The sequence below is a fragment of the Electrophorus electricus genome, chromosome 16 (genome assembly GCF_013358815.1).
Source record: "Electrophorus electricus isolate fEleEle1 chromosome 16, fEleEle1.pri, whole genome shotgun sequence".
In the NCBI taxonomy this organism is placed as follows: Eukaryota; Metazoa; Chordata; class Actinopteri; order Gymnotiformes; family Gymnotidae; genus Electrophorus; species Electrophorus electricus.
The window spans coordinates 3,615,147-3,636,196 of record NC_049550.1 but is presented as its reverse complement, the minus strand read 5'-3'; the positions used below and the strand labels follow the sequence as shown (position 1 = coordinate 3,636,196).

The 21,050-nt window shown below is 40.7% G+C and overlaps 1 protein-coding gene across 1 annotated transcript; it reads right to left on the bottom strand.

The window, feature by feature from the left end:
• Nucleotides 1-6,268: 6,268 nt before the first annotated feature.
• LOC113587230 (GDP-L-fucose synthase-like) lies at nucleotides 6,269-19,531 on the bottom strand. Its single transcript, XM_027025799.2, has 10 exons — nucleotides 19,396-19,531; nucleotides 11,319-11,470; nucleotides 9,371-9,485; nucleotides 9,156-9,284; nucleotides 8,950-9,023; nucleotides 8,497-8,630; nucleotides 7,203-7,334; nucleotides 7,033-7,112; nucleotides 6,622-6,721; nucleotides 6,269-6,536 (listed from the first exon to the last, which is right to left on the bottom strand). The coding sequence occupies exons 2-10, from the start codon at nucleotides 11,465-11,467 to the stop codon at nucleotides 6,481-6,483; spliced, it is 969 nt and encodes a 322-aa protein (XP_026881600.2). The 5' UTR covers nucleotides 11,468-11,470; nucleotides 19,396-19,531; the 3' UTR covers nucleotides 6,269-6,480.
• Between the last annotated feature and the right edge of the window lie 1,519 nt (nucleotides 19,532-21,050).

Genomic DNA, 21,050 nt, shown 5'->3' with positions numbered 1-21,050 from the left:
GTGCTATAAACAATATGTACTAGTTAACATAGGAGCAGTAAACATCAGTGCAATAAACAATACTCTACAATAAATACTAGAGTTTTAGTTAGTCAACATAGGAGCAGTGTCAGTGGTCATTTAAATAATCCACAAATAGATGAGTTTGAAGACTGCAAGGAACTCTGCTGTCTGGACAGCAAGCAGAGGTTCGTTCCACCATCTAGGATCCAGAGTAGAGAGTTTTGATGCTTGTCTTCCATGAGACTTGAAGCATGGTATTTCAAGCTGAACTGTACTTGAAGTTGGGAAGTACTCAAGTAATGGCTCAGGCTTTGACCATTGACATCATGTATGGAGGGGCTGGTCCATTTTTTGGCTTTGTAGGCAATTATCAAGGTTTTAAATCTGATGCAGGCAGCTACTGGAACGAGTAATTGGGTATCATCAGCATAGCATTTGTTATGGTTAAAATAACTTATCTTGTTTCATATTTTCCATACAGATATGACTTTTCCTTCTCTTTTCACTAATTTTTGTTTTTCACTGGTGTGTGCAGGACACCAAATTTCATTTTATAGTCATTTTACAATTAAGTTATAGTTGGCATGCATCTGAAAAGCCTCAAATGAGATGTGCATGTGCACCTGTCAGTGTTAATCCCATTAAATCATTTATGGGTTTCCCATTTTCTCATGATGATGATTTTTACATGATTTTACATGATGATCAGGACAATTGCCTTTTTCGAATGAAAACATTTAAAAAAGATAAAAGCTAAACAAATCATATTTACCTCAGTGAAAATATGCAAGTGAGGAATAAAGCGTATATGCTTTTAATGCTATTTTGTTTCTTAATCAAAGCTTTCAAATATATATGAAGTGGGTTCACCCCCATTCATTTCTAGTGCAACCTCTGTGATTTTTCTCAACATGGAACATAAAAGAAAAAGAATGAAAAAAGAGAAAACCGTCACTTTTGGCACCTCCTAGCATCCATATTGTCATGGTTACCTTGTCTGTGTCACAAACACGCCTCTTGCTACTGGTCACGTGGTATGGCCCGCTGCGTGCAGTGGGATTCACATTATTTGTAACTACGCCCTCCTTGATAGCACACACCTGCACATTACAGCCTTGTGTATTTGTTTTGCTTCTGTGTTTCGTTATATATGTTTTTGTTTCCGATTCTGGATTTACCCATAATAAAGCTCTCTCTTCGCTCCGTATGTGCCTGCCTCATAACCGCTCATCTTTACAAGAAGACTTTATAAAAGAAATAAAATTGTGTAAAGTCACTGAAAAAAAACAAAGTGCTGTTTTGTAAAGCTTAGTTCCACAAATGCAGAGAAAATAAGAAATGGACAACATTTAAATGCCTACTGCATTCTCAGAATGCTTAATTTCTTAGTTCCTAGAATTAGTTACAATATAGCCAGGGGGAAGAGCATTTTCCAATAAAACACCACCAATTCTGCAAGCTAGTTGCATTTTGCATTTACACACTGTGTTGTAAAACAGTAGTACCATAAAGAGGCAAAAGCACATGAGGGTAATATCACAGAATGCTTCCCCCGCCACGAGTCACATGGTATGGCCTGCGTGTGCAGGGGACTTTGTTGCCACGCCCTCCATGATGGCACGCACCTGCACAGGGTTAATGTTGAGTGTATGTCAGTTTGGTGTCAAATGTTTTAACAAAATGATTGTTTGATGCCTCTTATTGTATAAAAAAAAAAAAAGAGAATAATATTATTATTCTGTAACACCTACGGGTTAATAACACATTTTATTGAAGTCTTGATTTTGATTTTACTATTGATGCAGTGATGGGTAACATGACTCCAGGTGCCCTCCATGATGGCACGCACCTGCATGGGGTTAATGTTGAGTGTATGTCAGTTTGGTGTCGAATATTAGTGTCAATGAGTGTGTAGCTACTGTTAATGTAACCCAGTGTTTCTCATTTTATGTTGTCGTTGTTACTGTTTATTCTGTTTGTGTATTCCTGTCTATTAGTGTTATTATGTGTGAGTGCCATGAGTATCCTTTGTTTTACATCATTACATGTTTCACACCGTCAAGGGAGCATGTACGTCCTGCTCAATGCCCTGTGGCACTCAGGCCGTAATAGGTAAAGCAACCAGAAACACAAAGTAACAGGCAGACTCAGGTTGATGCATGACAAACAATAGCTAGAAAGGCTCTGAAGCTCAGAAACTTTATCCAAAGCAGAAACAAAACTTTGCAACAGGGTGCATAAACAGGGAAAACAGATAGGGAAATGAGGAACAGATGAACAGGTGTACACAGTCAATATTCAGATGCGCTGGAAAAGTGCCTAGTTGTGAGAAGTGAGGCTGGTGAAGAGTGTTGGATATTGTAATGCATCTTACACAGCAAAAGTGTCCATGCCAGCATGCAGTAAAAGACTAGTACATTTGGCATTGAATTTACAAGCTCTTATTATGAAAGGTACATAATTTATTGTTTTAATGAATTTACCCTTGGTTTCAAATTGCATACTCTTTGTGTAAAGGCTCAAAAAAGTAAATATGTATCAAACTGATTCTATAAACATCCTTTCTGTCCATGCGTTAGTGTGGCTTCTGTTCTGAGGTTGCTGTAATTCTCCCACTCACTCTCCACTGTAACCTTTCACTTAATAAAGTTTACCTAATAATGTGAATTAGGTGTTACAGACCCCGTAGCCAGATCCTGGGCATGCCGCTGCTGCCTGCTGATTTCACTGCCTAGCCCACATTGTTCTGCGGGGTTGGGCCACCCTCAGGGTAAAACCCTAAAACTGCCCAAAGGGTTATCTAACCAGCCCTGCAGGCTGGCAACAATGTAATAAACAGTGCTCCAACAGGGTATGATTAGAGCTTACTGGGAATGCCGAAACTCATAGAACAGGTGCCTAAACCACAAACATTGAGCCACATGCTACATTACATCAAAGACCGACAAACATACGACAACACACGAGACATATATATATATACACACACTCAAGACGATTACAGACAACAAGGATCAGGTGGACAACACAAGAGGGAGTGGCACTACCGACTAACACACACACACACCGAGATGTTTGAGGAGGAGGGAGGGGCCGTATCATGACAGAACCCCCCCCTCAAGGGCATGACTCCCGGCATGCCAGCCTAACGGGCTGCAGACCCGAGACCAACGCCAAACGGCAAGGCCAGAGGATCGGGCAGTCCACCATGGGCCGAGCGCAAGCAGGTGTACGGAGGGGAATACTGGGACTAGGACAAACACAGATACAGGAACGCACACTGTGAGGGAAAATGCTTAATGCTTGCTTAAAGGAGGAAGTAAGGAATATGTGACCTCTAAGTGACCTTTGCCCTCAATTTGACCAGTCTGCAAGAAAGGCGAATAGAGAAGTCATGGAGTATGAGAGTTATCGCTTAACTGTTGCTGGGCAGGGGTGCAGCAGCAGGGAGTATCAACTTGTTTTTAGCAGGAAAGAATGTTCAAGGACGGTTGGGAGGTCTGGCACCTGGAGTCATGAGATTAGCTCATGAGAGAACAACGGGGAATGGTGGCGGTGTATGAACTCATGTGAGAGAGAAGTTTGAGGCTTCTCCCCCTCGATGCATAAGGGACAGAACCAATAAAGCTCACTCATCTGCACATCTGGCTCGAGTCCTATTGATTTTTCCTCCACAATTTGGCATAGTTGGCAGGATTGCACAGCTCTGTACCCTGCAACTGAGAGGGAGACATCCGTGAGGAAAAAAGATAAATATCCTCATCTCCTAAACCCCATATCTGAAGGCAGAAAGGAGTTCCAGAGGCAGGATCCGGATTGCTGCAATCGACCGTAGAATGAACCAAGGGTAAGGCGGATCCAGCGGCTGTTGTAGGGAGGTCTGGGACCTTGAGGGTCTGGGACCCGGCGCAGTGTGACGACACTGGAGCAAAATGTGTAGACTCCAAAAGGTGGACTATAAGGAAACAGTGGCACCGGAGTCCCCTCCCGTCGACAGACACGAGTGGTCAAGAGTCGACTCTGACGAGTCACGGATCAGGGCCACTTGGGAAAGTTTGGTTTAGTATGGAGGATGACAGTGTCAGCGTTGTGCAGATGACTGAAGCCAACTGATGTAGAGTAAATAGTAAATAACTTTCCAATATTGGTATGAAATTGATTGTTTGATGCCTCTGATTATGTAGAAAAAAAAAAAGAGAGAGAGAATATTATTATTCTGTAACACCAACGGGTTAATAACACATTTTATTGATGTCTTGATTTTGATTTTACTATTGATGCAGTGATGGGTAACATGACTCCAGGTGCCCTCCATGATGGCATGCACCTGCACGGCGTTAATGTTGAGTGTATGTCAGTTGGGTGTCGAATGTTAGTGTCAATGAGTGTGTAGCTACTGTTAATGTAACCCAGTGTTTGTCATTTTATGTTGTCGTTGTTACTGTTTATTCTGTTTGTGTATTCCTGTCTATTAGTGTTATTATGTGTGAGTGCCATGAGTATCCTTTGTTTTACATCATTACATGTTTCACACCGTCAAGGGAGCATGTACGTCCTGCTCAATGCCCTATGGCACTCAGGCCGTAATAGATAAAGCAACCAGAAACATGAAGTAACAGGCAGACTCAGGTTGATGCATGACAAACAATAACTAGAAAGGCTCTGAAGCTCAGAAACTTTATCCAAAGCAGAAACAAAACTTTGCAACAGGGTGCATAAATAGGGAAAACAGATAGGGAAATGAGAAACAGATGAACAGGTGTACACAGTCAATATTCAGATGCGCTGGAACAGTGCCTAGTTGTGAGAAGTGAGGCTGGTGAAGAGTGTTGGATATTGTAATGCATCTTACACAGCAAAAGTGTCCATGCCAGCATGCAGCAAAAGACTAGTACATTTGGCATTGAATTTACAAGGTCTTATTATGAAAGGTACATAATTTATTGTTTTAATGAATTTACCCTTGGTTTCAAACTGCACACTCTTTGTGTAAAGGCTCAAAAAAGTAAATATGTATCAAACTGATTCTATAAACATCCTTTCTGTCCATGCGTTAGTGTGGCTTCTGTTCTGAGGTTGCTGTAATTCTCCCACTCACTCTCCACTGTAACCTTTCACTTAATAAAGTTTACCTAATAATGTGAATTAGGTGTGACAGACCCCGTAGCCAGATCCTGGGCATGCCGCTGCTACCTGCTGATTTCACTGCCTAGCCCACATTGTTCTGCGGGGTTGGGCCACCCTGAGGGTAAAACCCTAAAACTGCCCAAAGGCTTATCTAACCAGCCCTGCAGGCTGGCAACAATGTAATAAACAGTGCTCCAACAGGGTATAATTAGAGCTTACTGGGAATGCAGAAACTCATAGAACAGGTGCCTAAACCACAAACATTGAGCCACATGCTACATTACATCAAAGACCGACAAATATACGACAACACATGAGACATATATATATATATACACACACTCAAGACGATTACACACAACAAGGATCAGGTGGACAACACAAGAGGGAGTGGCACTACCGACTAACACACACACACACACACACCGAGACGTTTGAGGAGGAGGGAGGGGCCGTATCGTGACAGAACCCCCCCCCCCCCCCCCAAGGGCATGCCAGCCTAACGGGCTGCGGACCCGAGACCAACGCCAAACGGCGAGGCCAGAGGATCGGGCAGTCCACCATGGGGCGAGCGCAAGCAGGAGTGCGGAGGGGAATACTGGGACTAGGAGAAAGACAGATACAGGAACGCACACTGTGAGGGAAAATGCTTAATGCTTGCTTAAAGGAGGAAGTAAGGAATATGTGACCTTTAAGTGACCTTTGCCCTCAATTTGACCAGTCTGCAAGAAAGGCGAATAGAGAAGTCATGGAGTATGAGAGTTATCGCTTAACTGTTGCTGGGCAGGGGTGCAGCAGCAGGGAGTATCAACTTGTTTTTAGCAGGAAAGAATGTTCAAGGACGGTTGGGAGGTCTGGCACCTGGAGTCATGAGATTAGCTCATGAGAGAACAACGGGGAATGGTGGCGGTGTATGAACTCATGTGAGAGAGAAGTTTGAGAGTGCCACACAAGAGTGTGTCGCACTACCAACTAACACACACACACACACCTAGACATTTGAGGAGGAGGGAAGGGCCGTATCGTCATAGGAAGTGAAGAAAAGCAGATCGTAAATTAATCACAATTAATCAGTTTTATTATCAGGTTTATTAATTCATTACTTTATTATTTATTAAAACTGTAAAAATGACCCAAAGTCAATTAATGAATAGGCAAGCGCAACTTTGAGGAACATCGAGAACCAAAAACCACAATCGCACCTTTATGACTAAGAATACCCTCCAAAAAAGACACTCCTCCTATTTAATGACCCTCCCAGGACATTTAGTGTTTCTCAAGATCACAGACATTGCATCTTTCAACGTTGTATTGTCTCCTGTACTCTCTACTAGTGTATTGGCAGAATCCTCATTTGCGGGCTTTGTCATGGTTGGCCGCAAACCAATTGCAAGTCTCCTTTACAGCTGAAGAAAGAAGGTGTTATCCTGAGTACTGTGAGTATCTGAAGTAGACATTTTGTGTGCGTTTGTTGTGATTGGAGATGTTTACCTGTGTGGAAGGGTGTGAAGGTGAAGTCTGGACGGTATCGGCGGAGTTTAGCATTGCTTGCTGTTTTCTTCATCTGACCATCGGACTTGCTGGTATCGTACTGAAGAAAAAAAGTCAAAGACCAAACTGCCAGTCTGTGTACTATACTCTGGATATGAGAACCAATTTTCCATAACAGAATAAAAAGAATTACAAGAGGGGACACATACAATGTTTACAATATTACACTACATCAGGAGGGACCAGAGAAATCACTCAAAAATCTGTTAATCTATTATTTTTATTAGTTTTATGTGTTGTTGTAGTAGTTGGAGTTTCGGGATTAGGATCAAAATTATTTATTTGTGGTAATAATCATATAACCAAAAAAAATCTTCACTGATCTATGTGTGAGTATGCCTGAAAGGATACAACCACAGGTCCTGTGAACTCAAAGGCTCCAACAATAGCATCAACAACATCCTTAATGCTAATTTCATCCTCCTCTCCAACTGAAACAGAATGTGTGATTTAGAGAGAAAATACACAGAGAGATTTAATTAAAATATTGCTGAATTGTGTCATGTGGAGAGATTGACCACCTGATAATATGATGGGCTCCACCTCGTCATATTCTCTCAGCACCCACAGGTAGAGGCGAGCCAGATCCAGGGAGTAGATGAACTGCCGAAGGCCACTCCCAGAGCCACACACCTCTAAAGGTGTCCCAGTCACTAACATACACATGAATGCACAAGCTCTGGTGAGAAACAAAGATACTATGGAAACATGGAAAAGACATTTTGGGTAAAGTATAAATACAAGCTTGAAATAGTTATATATTATAATGATGGCCCTATATATTGCCGTGGTCGGACAAAAGCCTCTATTTCCGAAACAGTCACTTTACTGGCTAAGAAAAAAAAAAAAAAAAAACAAAAAAAAAAAACGTTCTAAACGTGGCATACATGTATGAAACTTTCAGAAAATGTAAATGTTTACAACACTGAACCTGTTTTATACTTATTTACAAAAATACATGTATATTTAATTTATACAAGGTATGTGGAGTTACAAGGCTTGGTCATGAGAATTCTTTCAGAGAACCCTTTTGTGTGACTTACTGCTACTAAATTCTAGCCTAAATGAGGTGGCCATAAAGGAAGCAAAACAATATGTATAAATGTCAAAAACAACCAAGAATATAATTTTACCCTAATTTTCTCATTCTAATTGTTAACTCACTTTTTATTGTTTAAAGAACACAATAAAATCATACATAAACTCCAGTTTGAAATAAATCTCCATTGTCAGAAATGCATAGCTGGAGATCAATAATAATGAGACAACCAAAATAAATATTTTTTAAAGTTTTCTTTCCTATTTTTAGTATAATATATACTTTTAATTTTTAAAATGAAAGGAAATGTGGTAAATGGTAAGAAACTTAATTTTTCATTTTTAGATATTTAACTTTATTCATACTCATTAATTTTGGACTAGCTCTGAAACAACTCTAGCATCTCACAATCCTGGAAAACATTACAGATTGGTAATTTATCCTCTCTACAAACTGAAGTGAAATCTTCACACAATGTAAAAGAGCAGGCATTTTCAAATGGCGGAAAAAAGAAAACTATAAAAACTGAGATATGATGTTGAAAACAATGATATAATAATGATAATGTGTTATGCTACACTGGTTTAGTCCTGAGGCATCAAAGAAAATAGAAGACTGATAGCAGTTTCATTTCATCTTATTCATATAAATTTTAAGCAGATTTCTAAATTAATTCACTTTGCAAGTTAAAATTACATATTTATCCTGTAATGTGGCTACTATATTAATTAGTATAGAGAGTGTCGAGGGGGTGCCTGTGTGTGTGTATTCCCTACGTTTTGCTTTGTAGGCCTTGTGGACAAGTGCTGGCAGAACATGGCCATCTTCTATGCTGAAGTTGTCATGGGGACCGAATATATTTGTGGGGATTATAGCAGTGTACCTCCGTCCATACTGCTGAAAACAAGCCCTGCAACACATCAGTGTTCCCCAAACACATTAGAATACAGCACATTATCAAAATCAAACAGACTGTAGAGATTAGTGCTTTTCTGACTGCAACATGTCCCAGTATACTTTGGATTAATCCTAAATAGTAGTAGCATACCTGCCTTGTAATCATAATAATAAAATAATAATAAATAATAATAAAAGTGTGTTGTATTGATTGTAGGAAGTATCATTCTGGATTCCTTCAAATAAAAGGTTGACAGCCCTGCTATAAACAAATTAGTAACTAGTAACCACTGATCATAGGGAGACAGGAGTGTCTGTATACAACTCCTCACCTGTTGTGGACATCAACCATCCGTTTGGCATAAGCATAACCTGAGTTAGACCAATGAGGAGGACCATTGTGGATCTGAGGGAGAATAATGAACATGAACAGTTTGGTGTATTATTTATTACTTAATGTCTTATTTTTTTGTGTGTTTGCTAGGTGAACACTCCAACACGAGGTCAGGATGTTGAGAACGATGTTGAGAGTGTTTACCATAGTCTCATCAATGGGGTAGGTGGTTTTGTCTGGGAAGATGCATGTGGACAGACAGGAGACAACTTTGACCACATCGAATTCATGAGCTGTGTGCAGCACATTATCATTGATGGCCACATTTTGTCTCTGAAAAATGAAAATGCAGTCAAAACACACTAAAACAAAATAATTCGTATATTTGCCTATATAAGTTTATGTGTGCAGTTTGTTACCCAGAAATCCAGGTTCTGTCTCAAGTGCCGGAAGAGGCCACCCACCATGGCCGCAAGATGGATTACATGCGTGGGATGATGTTTCTTGAAAATAGCCCTCGTCTGAGCCGCATTTCTAAAACAAGAGACAGCAATGTACTGCTCTGAGAAAACCTCCAGTTTTCATCACAGGGACACACCACAAGCCACTTAATAGACACAATAAAATATCAATGTGCCTAGACTAAAATTAATTCCATTAACACTTAGTTAGGGATGACTCTAATTGGAAATTAGATTCTAATTCATTGTTGTTGAAAGTGAATGTGAAATCAGTTTTAAGACAGTTCAAGACAACTGCTCCAAAAAGGAGAATACTGCAATCTGAAGACCTGTGTCAGCAGGGCCAAGAAGCATTTGTCAATCATTTATTGGTACAATGAAATTTTGTCTCCTCCAACCTTTTTTATCAAAGGTTTTACAAAGGTCTCAGTAGCTATCAGTGTCATTATAACTAGATCCACTTGTTTTTCAAGATGAAAATACAACAATATAAAATTCATACAGTATCTAAATTAACCAATGATCAGGACAAAAATAGATCTCAGATTACTCGAGTTTTATTAGTAGAAATTAGAAATTAGAGATCACAATTCATCAACAGCTCCAGCTCCCAAGCTTCTTAAGAGAAAACCATCTGGATCCCTGGATCTTTCTGATTATCCCAGTTTTGATCTTAAAATAAACCATTCCGCAACAGTTCTCCTTTTTTAAGGAATAACAAGCACTGGTTCAGTCTGGTTTCCAGAAGAATCTTGGCACAGAATCTTCTTTCATTCTCTCTTTTCAATGTATCATTCATTTAGAGTGCAACACCCCTTATCATTCTCCCTTTAAAACAAAAATAACAAACCCTAGGGTTTTTTGTTTTTGTTTTTGTGCAACTAAAAGTTACTAAAAAGACCTTGGTGTTACCAATGTTGCTAATTTATTATTTGATTTCTATATGAAACATCTTTAAAGCTGCACATTATTTTAAGAAATATTTCCAAAATAAAATGAATGCTGACCCTACATGATACTTTCTAAATATGTTTTCATAACTTTCTCTTTCTCATCCAGATGAGACTCCAGGATCCCAACCATTCAATTTATATTATGGGTTAACAAACTAAATGCAATTATTATTGTTTTTAAAAAAACCTTTGTGCATGAAATTAGAACTATAGAAATAGATTTCCAGTGCCAGCCAAGACATTTGGACAATTGGTTATAAAGTTCTCTGGTACCTCAGTGGTTAAAGTACTTGACTTATAATTGAAAGGTTGCTGGTTCAAACCCATTCCCAAGTTTTCATAATTGTAAGTTGCTTTAGATAAAAGCATCAACTAAATCTAAAATGTTAGGCCACCTATCAGCTACAGATATAAAAGACGCATATCTTAAAATTTTCTTGCACTGTATTTTATACATTTGTCATCATAAACTCTAAAATTGAATCTGTCTCATGGAAATCATTTATGGTATTTAGCTGACACTTTTATCCAAATCGACTTACAATTATGACTGAGTACAACTTAAGCAATTGAGGGTTAAGGGTCTTGCTCAGGGGCCCAACAGTGGCAACTTGGCAGTGGTGGGGCTTGAACTAGCAATCATCCGATTACAAGTCATGTACCAAGCGCGGGCTTGAACTGACACAATCAAATAAATCACTTGATAGCAAATTACTTAATAAGCATTTTACAGGTGCAATTGGCATGATTGGCAGCTGTTTCAAAAAATGGAGGCCCCTTAGACGAAAACATAGACGCCTCACTTGCTTTATTTATTTACCCACTTAGTCAGCTACAGTCATGCGCCAGCAAAACATAGCTTGTGCGATCTAAGACAGATAAGACATTGCATGTGTGTTCACTGTTTGGATTATTGTTTTAATAATTCTTAAATTTGAGAAACTGAGACTCACGTTAGGTCGGCATCTTTGGAGGACAGGAAGATCCACTCCTCTCCTTCTCTAGCACCCCCTTCCTCCATCACTATTCGCTCAATGGCCTTCCCCACCAGACCGCTGCCTCCTGTCACCAGCACACGCTTTGGCTCCATTTTCCCCTCCATCTGCTGGGCAAAGGAAGAGAAGCAGCTGCTTGTAACTGCATCCCAGTCAGCAACAACTACCAATGCAAAGTATACCACAAGGGGAACCCAAGATGGTCAGATGCATTAACAAGCAGAAAGAAAGATGCATGTAACTTTAATCGTGACCCCTCCTGCAGCACAGTGAGGGTAGTAAGTAATGCTGAAAGTTTGGTTTAGTTTGTCAGTAAGTAATATAGACAATGACCCAGGTGTTTTTGTCAGTAAGAAAAGGAAAAAAATGAAAAACAAAAAACTAGCCTCCCATGGTGATTTGGGCAGTTAACTAAGCACGTTTGGTTCAGAAGTCACTGAACCATCATTCTCAACTTCCAGTTCATAACTGCACCCAAACAACTCCACATAAACTTCAGCTAAAGTAAGTCTCTTCCTGAACATGATGTCTGAAAGTATTGCTGATCAAAGTGTCTACTAAAAAATGTCCATGATTGCATATGTTTAGCCAGTGTCACAGGCATGCGCTCCAGATTATCTGGTTAGAGCGTACCAGGGGTCTATTCTTTGCTCATTGCTCATGCTCACTAAGTATGTGACCAAACAAGCTAAGTGAGCTGGAACTAGGAACTAATGTGCATTGTGTGGTAACTAAAGGCTTGCATCCCAGAAACACTAGCTGAGTAAAGGCTCTATATTGTCAAAATTAATACTTTTTGTGTTTTTTTAAAATGTGTTTTAAAAATGTACCGCAGTCAACTCATAATTGCTGCCTATTTAGCATTAGATTGACTAATATATTCCATAAGTAAAAAAAACAAAAATGTGGCATTTACCTTTCTTTTTCTTCCTTCATTTTGAGAGCACATATTGCTAATCATCACCCACCACCCAACCTTTAAAAAATTATGCTCACTGGGAATTGTGAAAATAAAATGAAATCAGAATGACTGGACACTGTGTATGCTTTATTTATTAATTGAAATGTTATAAATCCGCTGCAACCTCAAATAGTGTAATTCATCCTTTATGATTTAGGTACAGCTTGAACCACTGCCCCCGTCTCAAGACTCTTCTCTTTACTAGCACCCAGACAGTACCATGAACATCTAATTCCTGTCTTCAAACATAGACTGATCTTTTTAAAAGCATTTGATCCTTAGACAGCAAAAAACCTTGCATGTAATGTTCCTCATTGTATTCTTTCTGACAGTGTTCTAGCTGCTCAGTGGTATCCTTAGACTCTGGCCTAATGCATTAACATAAAGATTTCTTTCATAGAAACAAAGTGCCAATGTAAGTCACTCTGGACAGGCGCTGTCAATGTTTATTACTATTATCATTAAAGGTTTCCCCTTTCCTGCCCCTTTATTATTAAGTTATACCATATTGTCAGTTTACAAAATTGGATTTTGACTTTTTCTGCCTGACTTCCAAGTTGGATAAAAACAGTGTAAGGTATCAATGTCTGGAGCAATAAAGCTTAGGTCAGTAGACTATTAGTGCTTTTTCAAGGGCACAATCACATAATAGTACAGTATTGGCCAGTGGTACTAAAAGTCCTCCAGTTTGCAGTCAAGTCACTCACCAGGAGTACCCAGTCAGTCTTGGGACTCAACAAACTAGGCTACCTGTCACCTTATGCATAGGCATAGAATTCACAGTCACCATATCTGTTAGAAACTATTTTAATTTTAGTATGAAATTTACACACTACTTCTGTTCCACATATTACACTAAGTTTTGCTTCTGTGAATATTCATAGTTTTTACAGGTTTTTGCATAAGGGTAATATTAGTCCATCAAGAAGACTTGACTTGTGGTATAATCTAAAGATTCCATACAACATACCACACAACGGTGCCCATCTGTTCAGTTAAGTGTGGGGAAGAAAACTAAATAAATAAATATGCATTCACCACTCCTACCTGTATGTCCACACCTTAACAAACAAGGCCATGTTTCAATCGAACCAGCCATTGGTAGGATTTCTCCATTTCATCCACTTCCACTATTTGCCAGTGGTGCATACTGTACAGGAGTTTATCCTCCCATGATAAACTCCCTGCTTCTCCTCAATTTCATCCTCCTTAGGTTTCTGCTGTCTGAGGTATTCACTAAGCCCTTCATCACTTGGGGCCATAATTCTGGAGTACTCTTGGATCTTGGTTGTTTCATTTTGGATAGTAGCTCACTAGTCCTTGGCCCCCTGTTTAGTGTATAGTCTCAGTGTTTAGTGTATAGTCCCTGAGGGGGTTCTGGCAGGTACAGAGTATCTCCTTAGTAAATCCCATACTTGATGGTGACTTAGGTCTCTAGAGTTGGTCTCTAGAGTTATCTTCCACAGCCTTGTTGAGTTTGCGATGAAGGCTCTTACAGTTCTGTTGATGTTATAAAGCCTCAAGCATTTCAAGATCCTTGTTTCAGGTATTGAATCACAGGTTTCTTGTAATCAATCCAGGCGGTACACAGATTGGTCTGTATGGTCTAACATCTCAACATGGTGCTTGGCTCTCTGGCATTTTTGCCAATGCCTTTCTGGGCCCTGCTCATTTATTGAGCCATGTGACTACTCATCTTAGGAGCTTCCATGTTGTGCAAATGCAGGTTATCGGCCAGTAGTTGGGTAGAACTTCCCCTTTCTGGGGGTTCTTTGGATCAAGTCAGTCTGGCCTTTAGTTAGCCATCCAGGGTGGTTATCAGCTGATTCATTTGTGCTGTCAAGTGCTCATAGAGAATGGTTAGCTTATTCAGCCATTAGTTGGGGCATGGGGCTGCCCACCTCTTTATGCTTGAGACCCATTCTTGGACATCTGCGATAATTACTGGATCCTTTTCAGGGAGGTTGCTGTGGTCTACTCTCAGGTTCACTAACCACTGGGTATTGTGGTGCATTGCCACCTTCTCCCATATGCCTTTCCATTTTGGTGGGTCGGTCCTTATGTTATTACCCTGCCACCGAGAATAGTTTGGATGACTCATGGGAGAACATCCAGTTTATTTTCTGCTTCTCTTGTTTATCTCTTCAGGCAGGCAGACAGAGATGTTAATCTTTACTTGGCAGTTTCCAAGGCCTCAGGGATGGACAGCTTGTTGGACTTCTCAGGTACTTTCACCATGCCTTTCTGCATTTCTGATAGCTGGCTGATTTCTCTACATGTGATTTTTATCTTGGATTCCAACCTCCTTCTCCATGGAGAATACTCCTTGATGATGTTCATCTTGTAGCCAAGCACTTCAAGTATCACTGTTGCTTTCAGTGATGGTCACAGTAGTGATTGTCTGTAGTGCTGCATTCACATCTTCCAGCAGCCTTTCAGGTACTTCAGTTGGATTTTTTAGATTTTATCTTTAGTCTTGAAAGTCCTCATGTCAGCAGCTCCTTTGTTGAGCTTTGTGGATGGACCCATTAGGTCTTGGGTCCAAAGTTTGGAGTGTTGGAATGATATCTCCCCTTTAACGCATCATCCTGGCTCCCCCTTGCCATAATACCAATCTATCTCTCTCCTGTGTCTGCCTCTTGCTTTGTCTCTGCCCCTATGTCTATTTCTAGTGATGGTCCTTCGTTTGTCTCTTGTTCTTCTGTTCCTGCTTCTGGTTTCTTTTCTGGCCACTCCTTGGATTGCTCCACACTTCAGGAGTCGCACATTAGGGGGGGGGGGGGGGGGGGGGGGGGGGGGCTATTGTCACGCCCACAGATCGGCGCATCCCCTGTTTCCCTGGCAACCTATTCACTTCCGTGTTTTCCAGTTTTTGTGTGTCTCCATGGTTCCCTATCTCTTCCCCCTTTAACTCCATCTATTCCTAATTTGTCCCTAATTGTGGTCCTATGTAAACCTTGTTCCTGCATCTCTTGTTTGTTGGCCATTGTTTTGCTATATCCTGCTTGAGTTCTCTAGTTTACATATATTTTCTCCCTACATTCCAGGTCCAGTTACCCTCTCTGGCTTTGTTACTTTCCCTGTACATGTTCACTAATTTCCTTCTGTTCACTAGTCTGTTATACTGTCTCTCTGTGTTTTTTTCTCTGCTGCTTTCCCTTTTTTTTATTCGCTTGTCTGAGTCTGCTCTCTTTAGGTTTTCTCCACTCACTTCGCTTCTGTTTGTTTTCCACTTTTTATGTATGGAAGTGTTATCTGTTTTTCTTTTGAGATATGATTACTTTTTTTTGGTCTTGGTTGTGGTTTGTCTATCGTGTGTAGCCTGGTTCAGTGTTCTCCCTGCATGTCCTAGTTTTATACCTCTTCATTGTTCTCCGTTAGTCTTCCTTAATGTTTAATTCCCTTGTTGCCTATTTCTCACCCTCACTATTTTTTTGTTCTGTTTGTTCTTGCCTGTTTGTTCTTCATTCTATTCTGTATTGTTAGTCTCCGTCGGTTATTAAATGTATTATTTATTTATTCAATTCAATCTGTTTGGTTTGTTATGGCTTCCGGAGTTAATGGTGTCAACACTTCGCACATGTGTTTGCTCTCCACCTCCCACCCATTACACCAGCATTTTGACTGGACATGTCCACATTCTATGAACATTAATTCCCTGTCACGGGATGCGCTCCCCCCCACAAGTCACGTGGTTGGTCTGCCGCATGCAGGGGGGTTCACCCTTATTTGTAGCCATGCCCTCCGTGATAGCATGCACCTGCATGGGGTTTAACTTCTTGTGTCTGTCTATTTAAACCTCTGCTAGAGTGTGCATCATGTTGGTCATTGTTTGTGTGCTGAAGTATGTTGAACATTTGTGTAGCCAATGTTAAATGTAGCCGTAGCCTATGTTTAGTTAAATGTATAAGTCATGTTCGTCCGTAATGTTGTGTGTGAGTGCCATCGTCGCAGTATGTGTTCTATGTCAATAAATGTCTTTCACTATCGAGGGAGTCTGTGCGTCCTGCTCCATGCCCATTAGCACTCGGGCCAGCGGCAATGTTACAGAATGACCAACCACCACAGGACACCAGCTTCCTCAGCAAATGATGGACTTCCTAGTGGGAAGGGCATAGGCACCCCCCGCGCTGCCGCCTGGATCCCAGGATATCGGGGAGAGGAGCATGACCGAAATCTGCGTCCACTCCAGAGGTGGAGGGGAACACCCCCAGGAATTTCTTGGGGGATGCCTTAGGCTACCAGACATGGGCCGAGGAGTAGCAATGCCCCACAAGGACCATAAGAGGGCGGTTGGGTGGAGCCAGCAGGATCTCAGGATGGCAGCAGGACTGGAGGGGTCTGCCCAAAGCCTCGGAGGCAAACCGCCTCTGGGGCACTCCTAGAGCAGCTGGGAGAAGGAGGACTGTTCGGGGGAGGAGCACGGCCGGAACCAGGGTGGAAGGGCACCCCTGCATGTCCGTCAAGGCCGGGGACACATTTACAGTGCCTGTGCTGACAGCAGGTGCTGCAGCATGGCGCCTGAAGTGTTTGAGTGAAGGTGCCTCTGTTTGCGTATGTTTGTGGCCATTGTTTGTTTGTAGGCGCATCGCTTTGTGGGGAAAGCATCGGACTGACCCGAGAGAGGTAGGCATTGTGCCTTTCTCCTTGGTTAGTGAAGGTTGCCCAGGTGAGAGGTTCCTGGCCCGCCTTGTGCAGGGTGGGCACCAGGCATGGCTGTACTGTGTCTGTGTGCGTGTGTACGGCAGCCTGGAGTTCACAATCCCAAAAAGGGAAGCGTCAGGAACCGCGTCCCTAGGGCAGGTTCGTCATCAGGGAATTCCTTCCCCCCGCATGTTATGAAGAGTTTTGTCTGTCTAGTTAAACCTCTGCTAGTGTGTGCATCATGTTGGTCATTGTTTGTTTGCTGAAGTATGTTGAACATTTGTGTAGCCAATGTTGAATGTAGCTGTAGCCTGTGTTTAGTTAAATGTATAAGTCAATGTTCGTCGGTAGGATGCATAGAACACATACTGTGACAATGGCACTCACACAAAACATGTGTGAGTGCCATTGTCACAGTATGTGTTCTATGTCAATAAATGTCTTTCACTATCGAGGGAGTCTGTGCATCCTGCTTCATGCCCATTGGCACTTGGGCCAGCGGCAACATTACATTCCCATTATGTCCAAAGGGAGATAACAAAAAACGACATTTCTCTAGTCTTTATATTCTCTTTGTTAGTGTAGTAAATGAAAAAAAAAATTATCTTCATTTTTCTGAAAACTTAAGTAGACAGTGTAACGGAGCTGCCCGAGTACCGACGGGCATGGAGCAGAATGCACAGCCTCTCTTCACTTGGACAAACATTTATTACACACAACACTGCGGCGCTCACATATAACATGAACGATGAACACGAATACATTTAACAATGACGAGACAAGCCATAACATCATCATGTTACACCAACAATGACCAACACGCTGCACACAATAACAAGGTTTAATATATTTTATATACATAGACAAGACAAGGTGCAGGTGTGTGCAGGTATGGCCACAAACAAATATCCTCCCACTTCACATGGCACGCCAAACCCCATGACTCACGGGAGGCGTGCGTTCCATGACAGACAATACTACTCAGTTGTGGAACTGTTGCATAAAATAAGGAAATGTTTTAGTGTTATTGTCGCATAACATAGGGAAGATACACAGAAAACTGTTACTGTAATTTGAATATTAATGTTCTATAAGCAAAAACTCATGACACTGTCACATAACGAAGATAAGTAACTGTCAGAAAATATACTCTGGGTTGATATGAAATATGTAGCGTGTGTTATATTTGTTACATTAACAGGCTTGTTTAGCCTACATAAAAGCAGCTCAACTCAATGGATTTTGAAAACAGGTGTTGTTTTTGGAGAATTATTTTTAAAATGTCTGCTGAAATAAACTGTATGTAATCACATAAGTCATCACAAACAACATTCAACAAAGCAATACCAGATTTGACTTTAAACATTATGAACAATCAGATTCCATTTTGTCATCAAATTTATAGTACAATTTAACTTGAAGTCTATGGGACTGCCAGAATCAAAATCTTAAAAAAAAAGGGAACCTTTGGCATGCATATATTAATGACAAAGGGTTCTGTCCAAGTTGGCACATTATAGGTGGATAAGCAAATGTTTCAAGAACAGATAAAACTGATTTCCAGTAAGTAACCATCCCATGTTTTTCTGTTGTTGTCTAATCCTTGCCTGTTCTCATTTGGTGCTACCTTTTAAAATATATATTTGCAATCTACTTCACACTGGAGAAAGTTGAGCAAAGCTACCCTGTAGAGAAATCTAGTTTGGTTACCTATAGGTACTTAGAAAAATTTAGTTCAAACTATATTCTTGGGCAAAAAATGGCAAAAAACAATATTTAATTAAAGGTTCTAAGAATAAATAATTGGCCAGAAAACAAACAAGAATTTTAAAAAAGCACTAAGACTTGTGCCACCACTTGCTAATCACAGCTCAGTGCTGCAGTGAAGTGTTGGAGGAAAAAGCTTAAAACAGGGAAATTCACTTACAGAGTCATCTTGTATACAAAGATCAAATCATAAAAAGATTAAGTGTTTTAAAGTCATATTAACATGTCTGGGTGTTGTAAAAACAACTGTTGTAAAAAGTACTATATAAATGCATTTTAATGGACTTCAAAATTTTGCAATTATTTGCTGTTGAGACTATTAAAAGTTTAATATATGTTTGGCCTTTTTTGTCCATGAGTGTACTTTATTAAAAAACAAACAAAAATTAATTGGTGATATTTATGAAAGTCCAGCCCCTTGTGCCATTTGCAAAACACATGAAAGCTGTTTGACTAGTTCAGACAACATTAGTTAGTATTAACATATTAATGTCAGCAAACAACACATTAGCTCGTTAATGACATTTTTTGATAGAGCATAATTGTTGTCAGACCTAACGCTACAGACTTTATTTAATTAGCCTCATGTTCACTGAATTAATTCCTGACTGTAACATTAAAATATGGCTAACATTGCTAAATTATATAGATATTAATACTCACCTTTATATGTTCTCAGATTGATGTTTGACGTCTTGCAATGTTGTACTTTTAAACTTGAATACCTCACAAAGTTGATTTCTTTTTGGAACTTGTCACCATCAAGCATTTGCTCAGGTATGAACACAGTGATTCTTATGCTCACTCACCAGGTTGTTTATCCATGACGTTATGATAAGTTGTGTCATGTTACGGCCCCTCCCCCCAAATGTCTCCCCGTGTGTTTGTGTGCATGTGTGTGCACATTCGTCTGTATGGTCACGCCCTCCCTGTGTTTTCACACCTACTCCAATGCCTTGATGAAACCTTTCACCATGTTCGTCACTTGCGGTGCTGAGGTTGTCTGGGAAGAAGTCCAAGTGGGAATGAAGAAAATGTATCTTAAATGACATGTTGCACTTCATAAATTTGTATGCCTGAAGCAGTCAGGTGCTTTCTAGTTGCCTAGAAAGCTGCAAACAACATTTTTGTAGGCTGCCCTTCTTGAAAGGCAGTAGTAGTTCAGTGGCTAAGGTCTTTGACTTGTAATCAGAAGGTTGCTTGTTCAAGCCCTTTTACTGCCAAGTTGCCACTGTTGGGCTCCTGAGTAAGGCCCTCAATTGCTCAAGTTGTACTCAGTCATAACTGTAAGTAGCTTTGGATAAAAGTGTCAGATAAATGTTCTGCACCCTGCAGAAGACCATCAAAGTGGCTATCATTCATCATATCTTGGATTTGTGGGCCAATGAAAGCACTTTTTTTTTATCTTGGCATCACTTGGCAGCACTGGAAACATCTGCTGCAGATAAGCAAAGGCCTCACTTTGCTTATTCATTGCCTTAACGAAATTTTTCATTAGCTCAAGTTTGATGTGCAAAGGCGGAAGAAATATTTTCTTTGGATCTATGAATGGGTCATGTGCAACATTCTTCTACCCTGGCACCAGTTTCTTGCGGGGAACTTTCTGCTGTAATGCGAATCTCTTGCTCGACTGTTCCACTCGCAAAGGAAGCAACAATACTTGGTGTAACCAAGCAGCAGAGCCAGTAGGATTGCAACTACCTTAAGATCACCATACAAATTCCAGTTGTATCTCGAGTACTGAATGTGGTTCAGCAGAAGCTGCATGTTCTCATACATTTCTTTCATATGAACGGCATGTCCAGCAGGTATGGAAGGATAAATATTGCTGTTGTGCAGCAAAACAGCCTTCAAACTCAAGACTGATGAGTCAATAACAACAGGGGAGAGTGCTCCTGGAAAGTTTTGGGGGGGCCCTGGGTGTAGTTCAGGGGAGGACTCCGCGGAGTCCTACAGGCCCCTGATGGACTATGAGAGCTCTTATGAGGGTGAGCAGTATCCAGGTCTGGATTCAAAGGGGTCCTATTATGCCTACGGGGACTACAGGGAGAGCTACGAGGAGTATGAAAGGAATGAGGGCCATATGGATGCCCAGTTGACATTGAGCAACAGCTGCACATTTGACTTCTGAATGCATTGCCTGGGCATGTCTTCACACCATGCCCAGGTGGTTGGTGAAAAGTGAAAAAGAAGTGAAAAAGAGGTAAAAAGAAAAAGCCATAGCGATGGGTACTGTAAAGTTGTGGGTTTTTTTTAGATTTGCATACAAAAACAAGCGTGGTTCATGGAATCTGTGTCAGGCTACCAGAGCGTGGGAC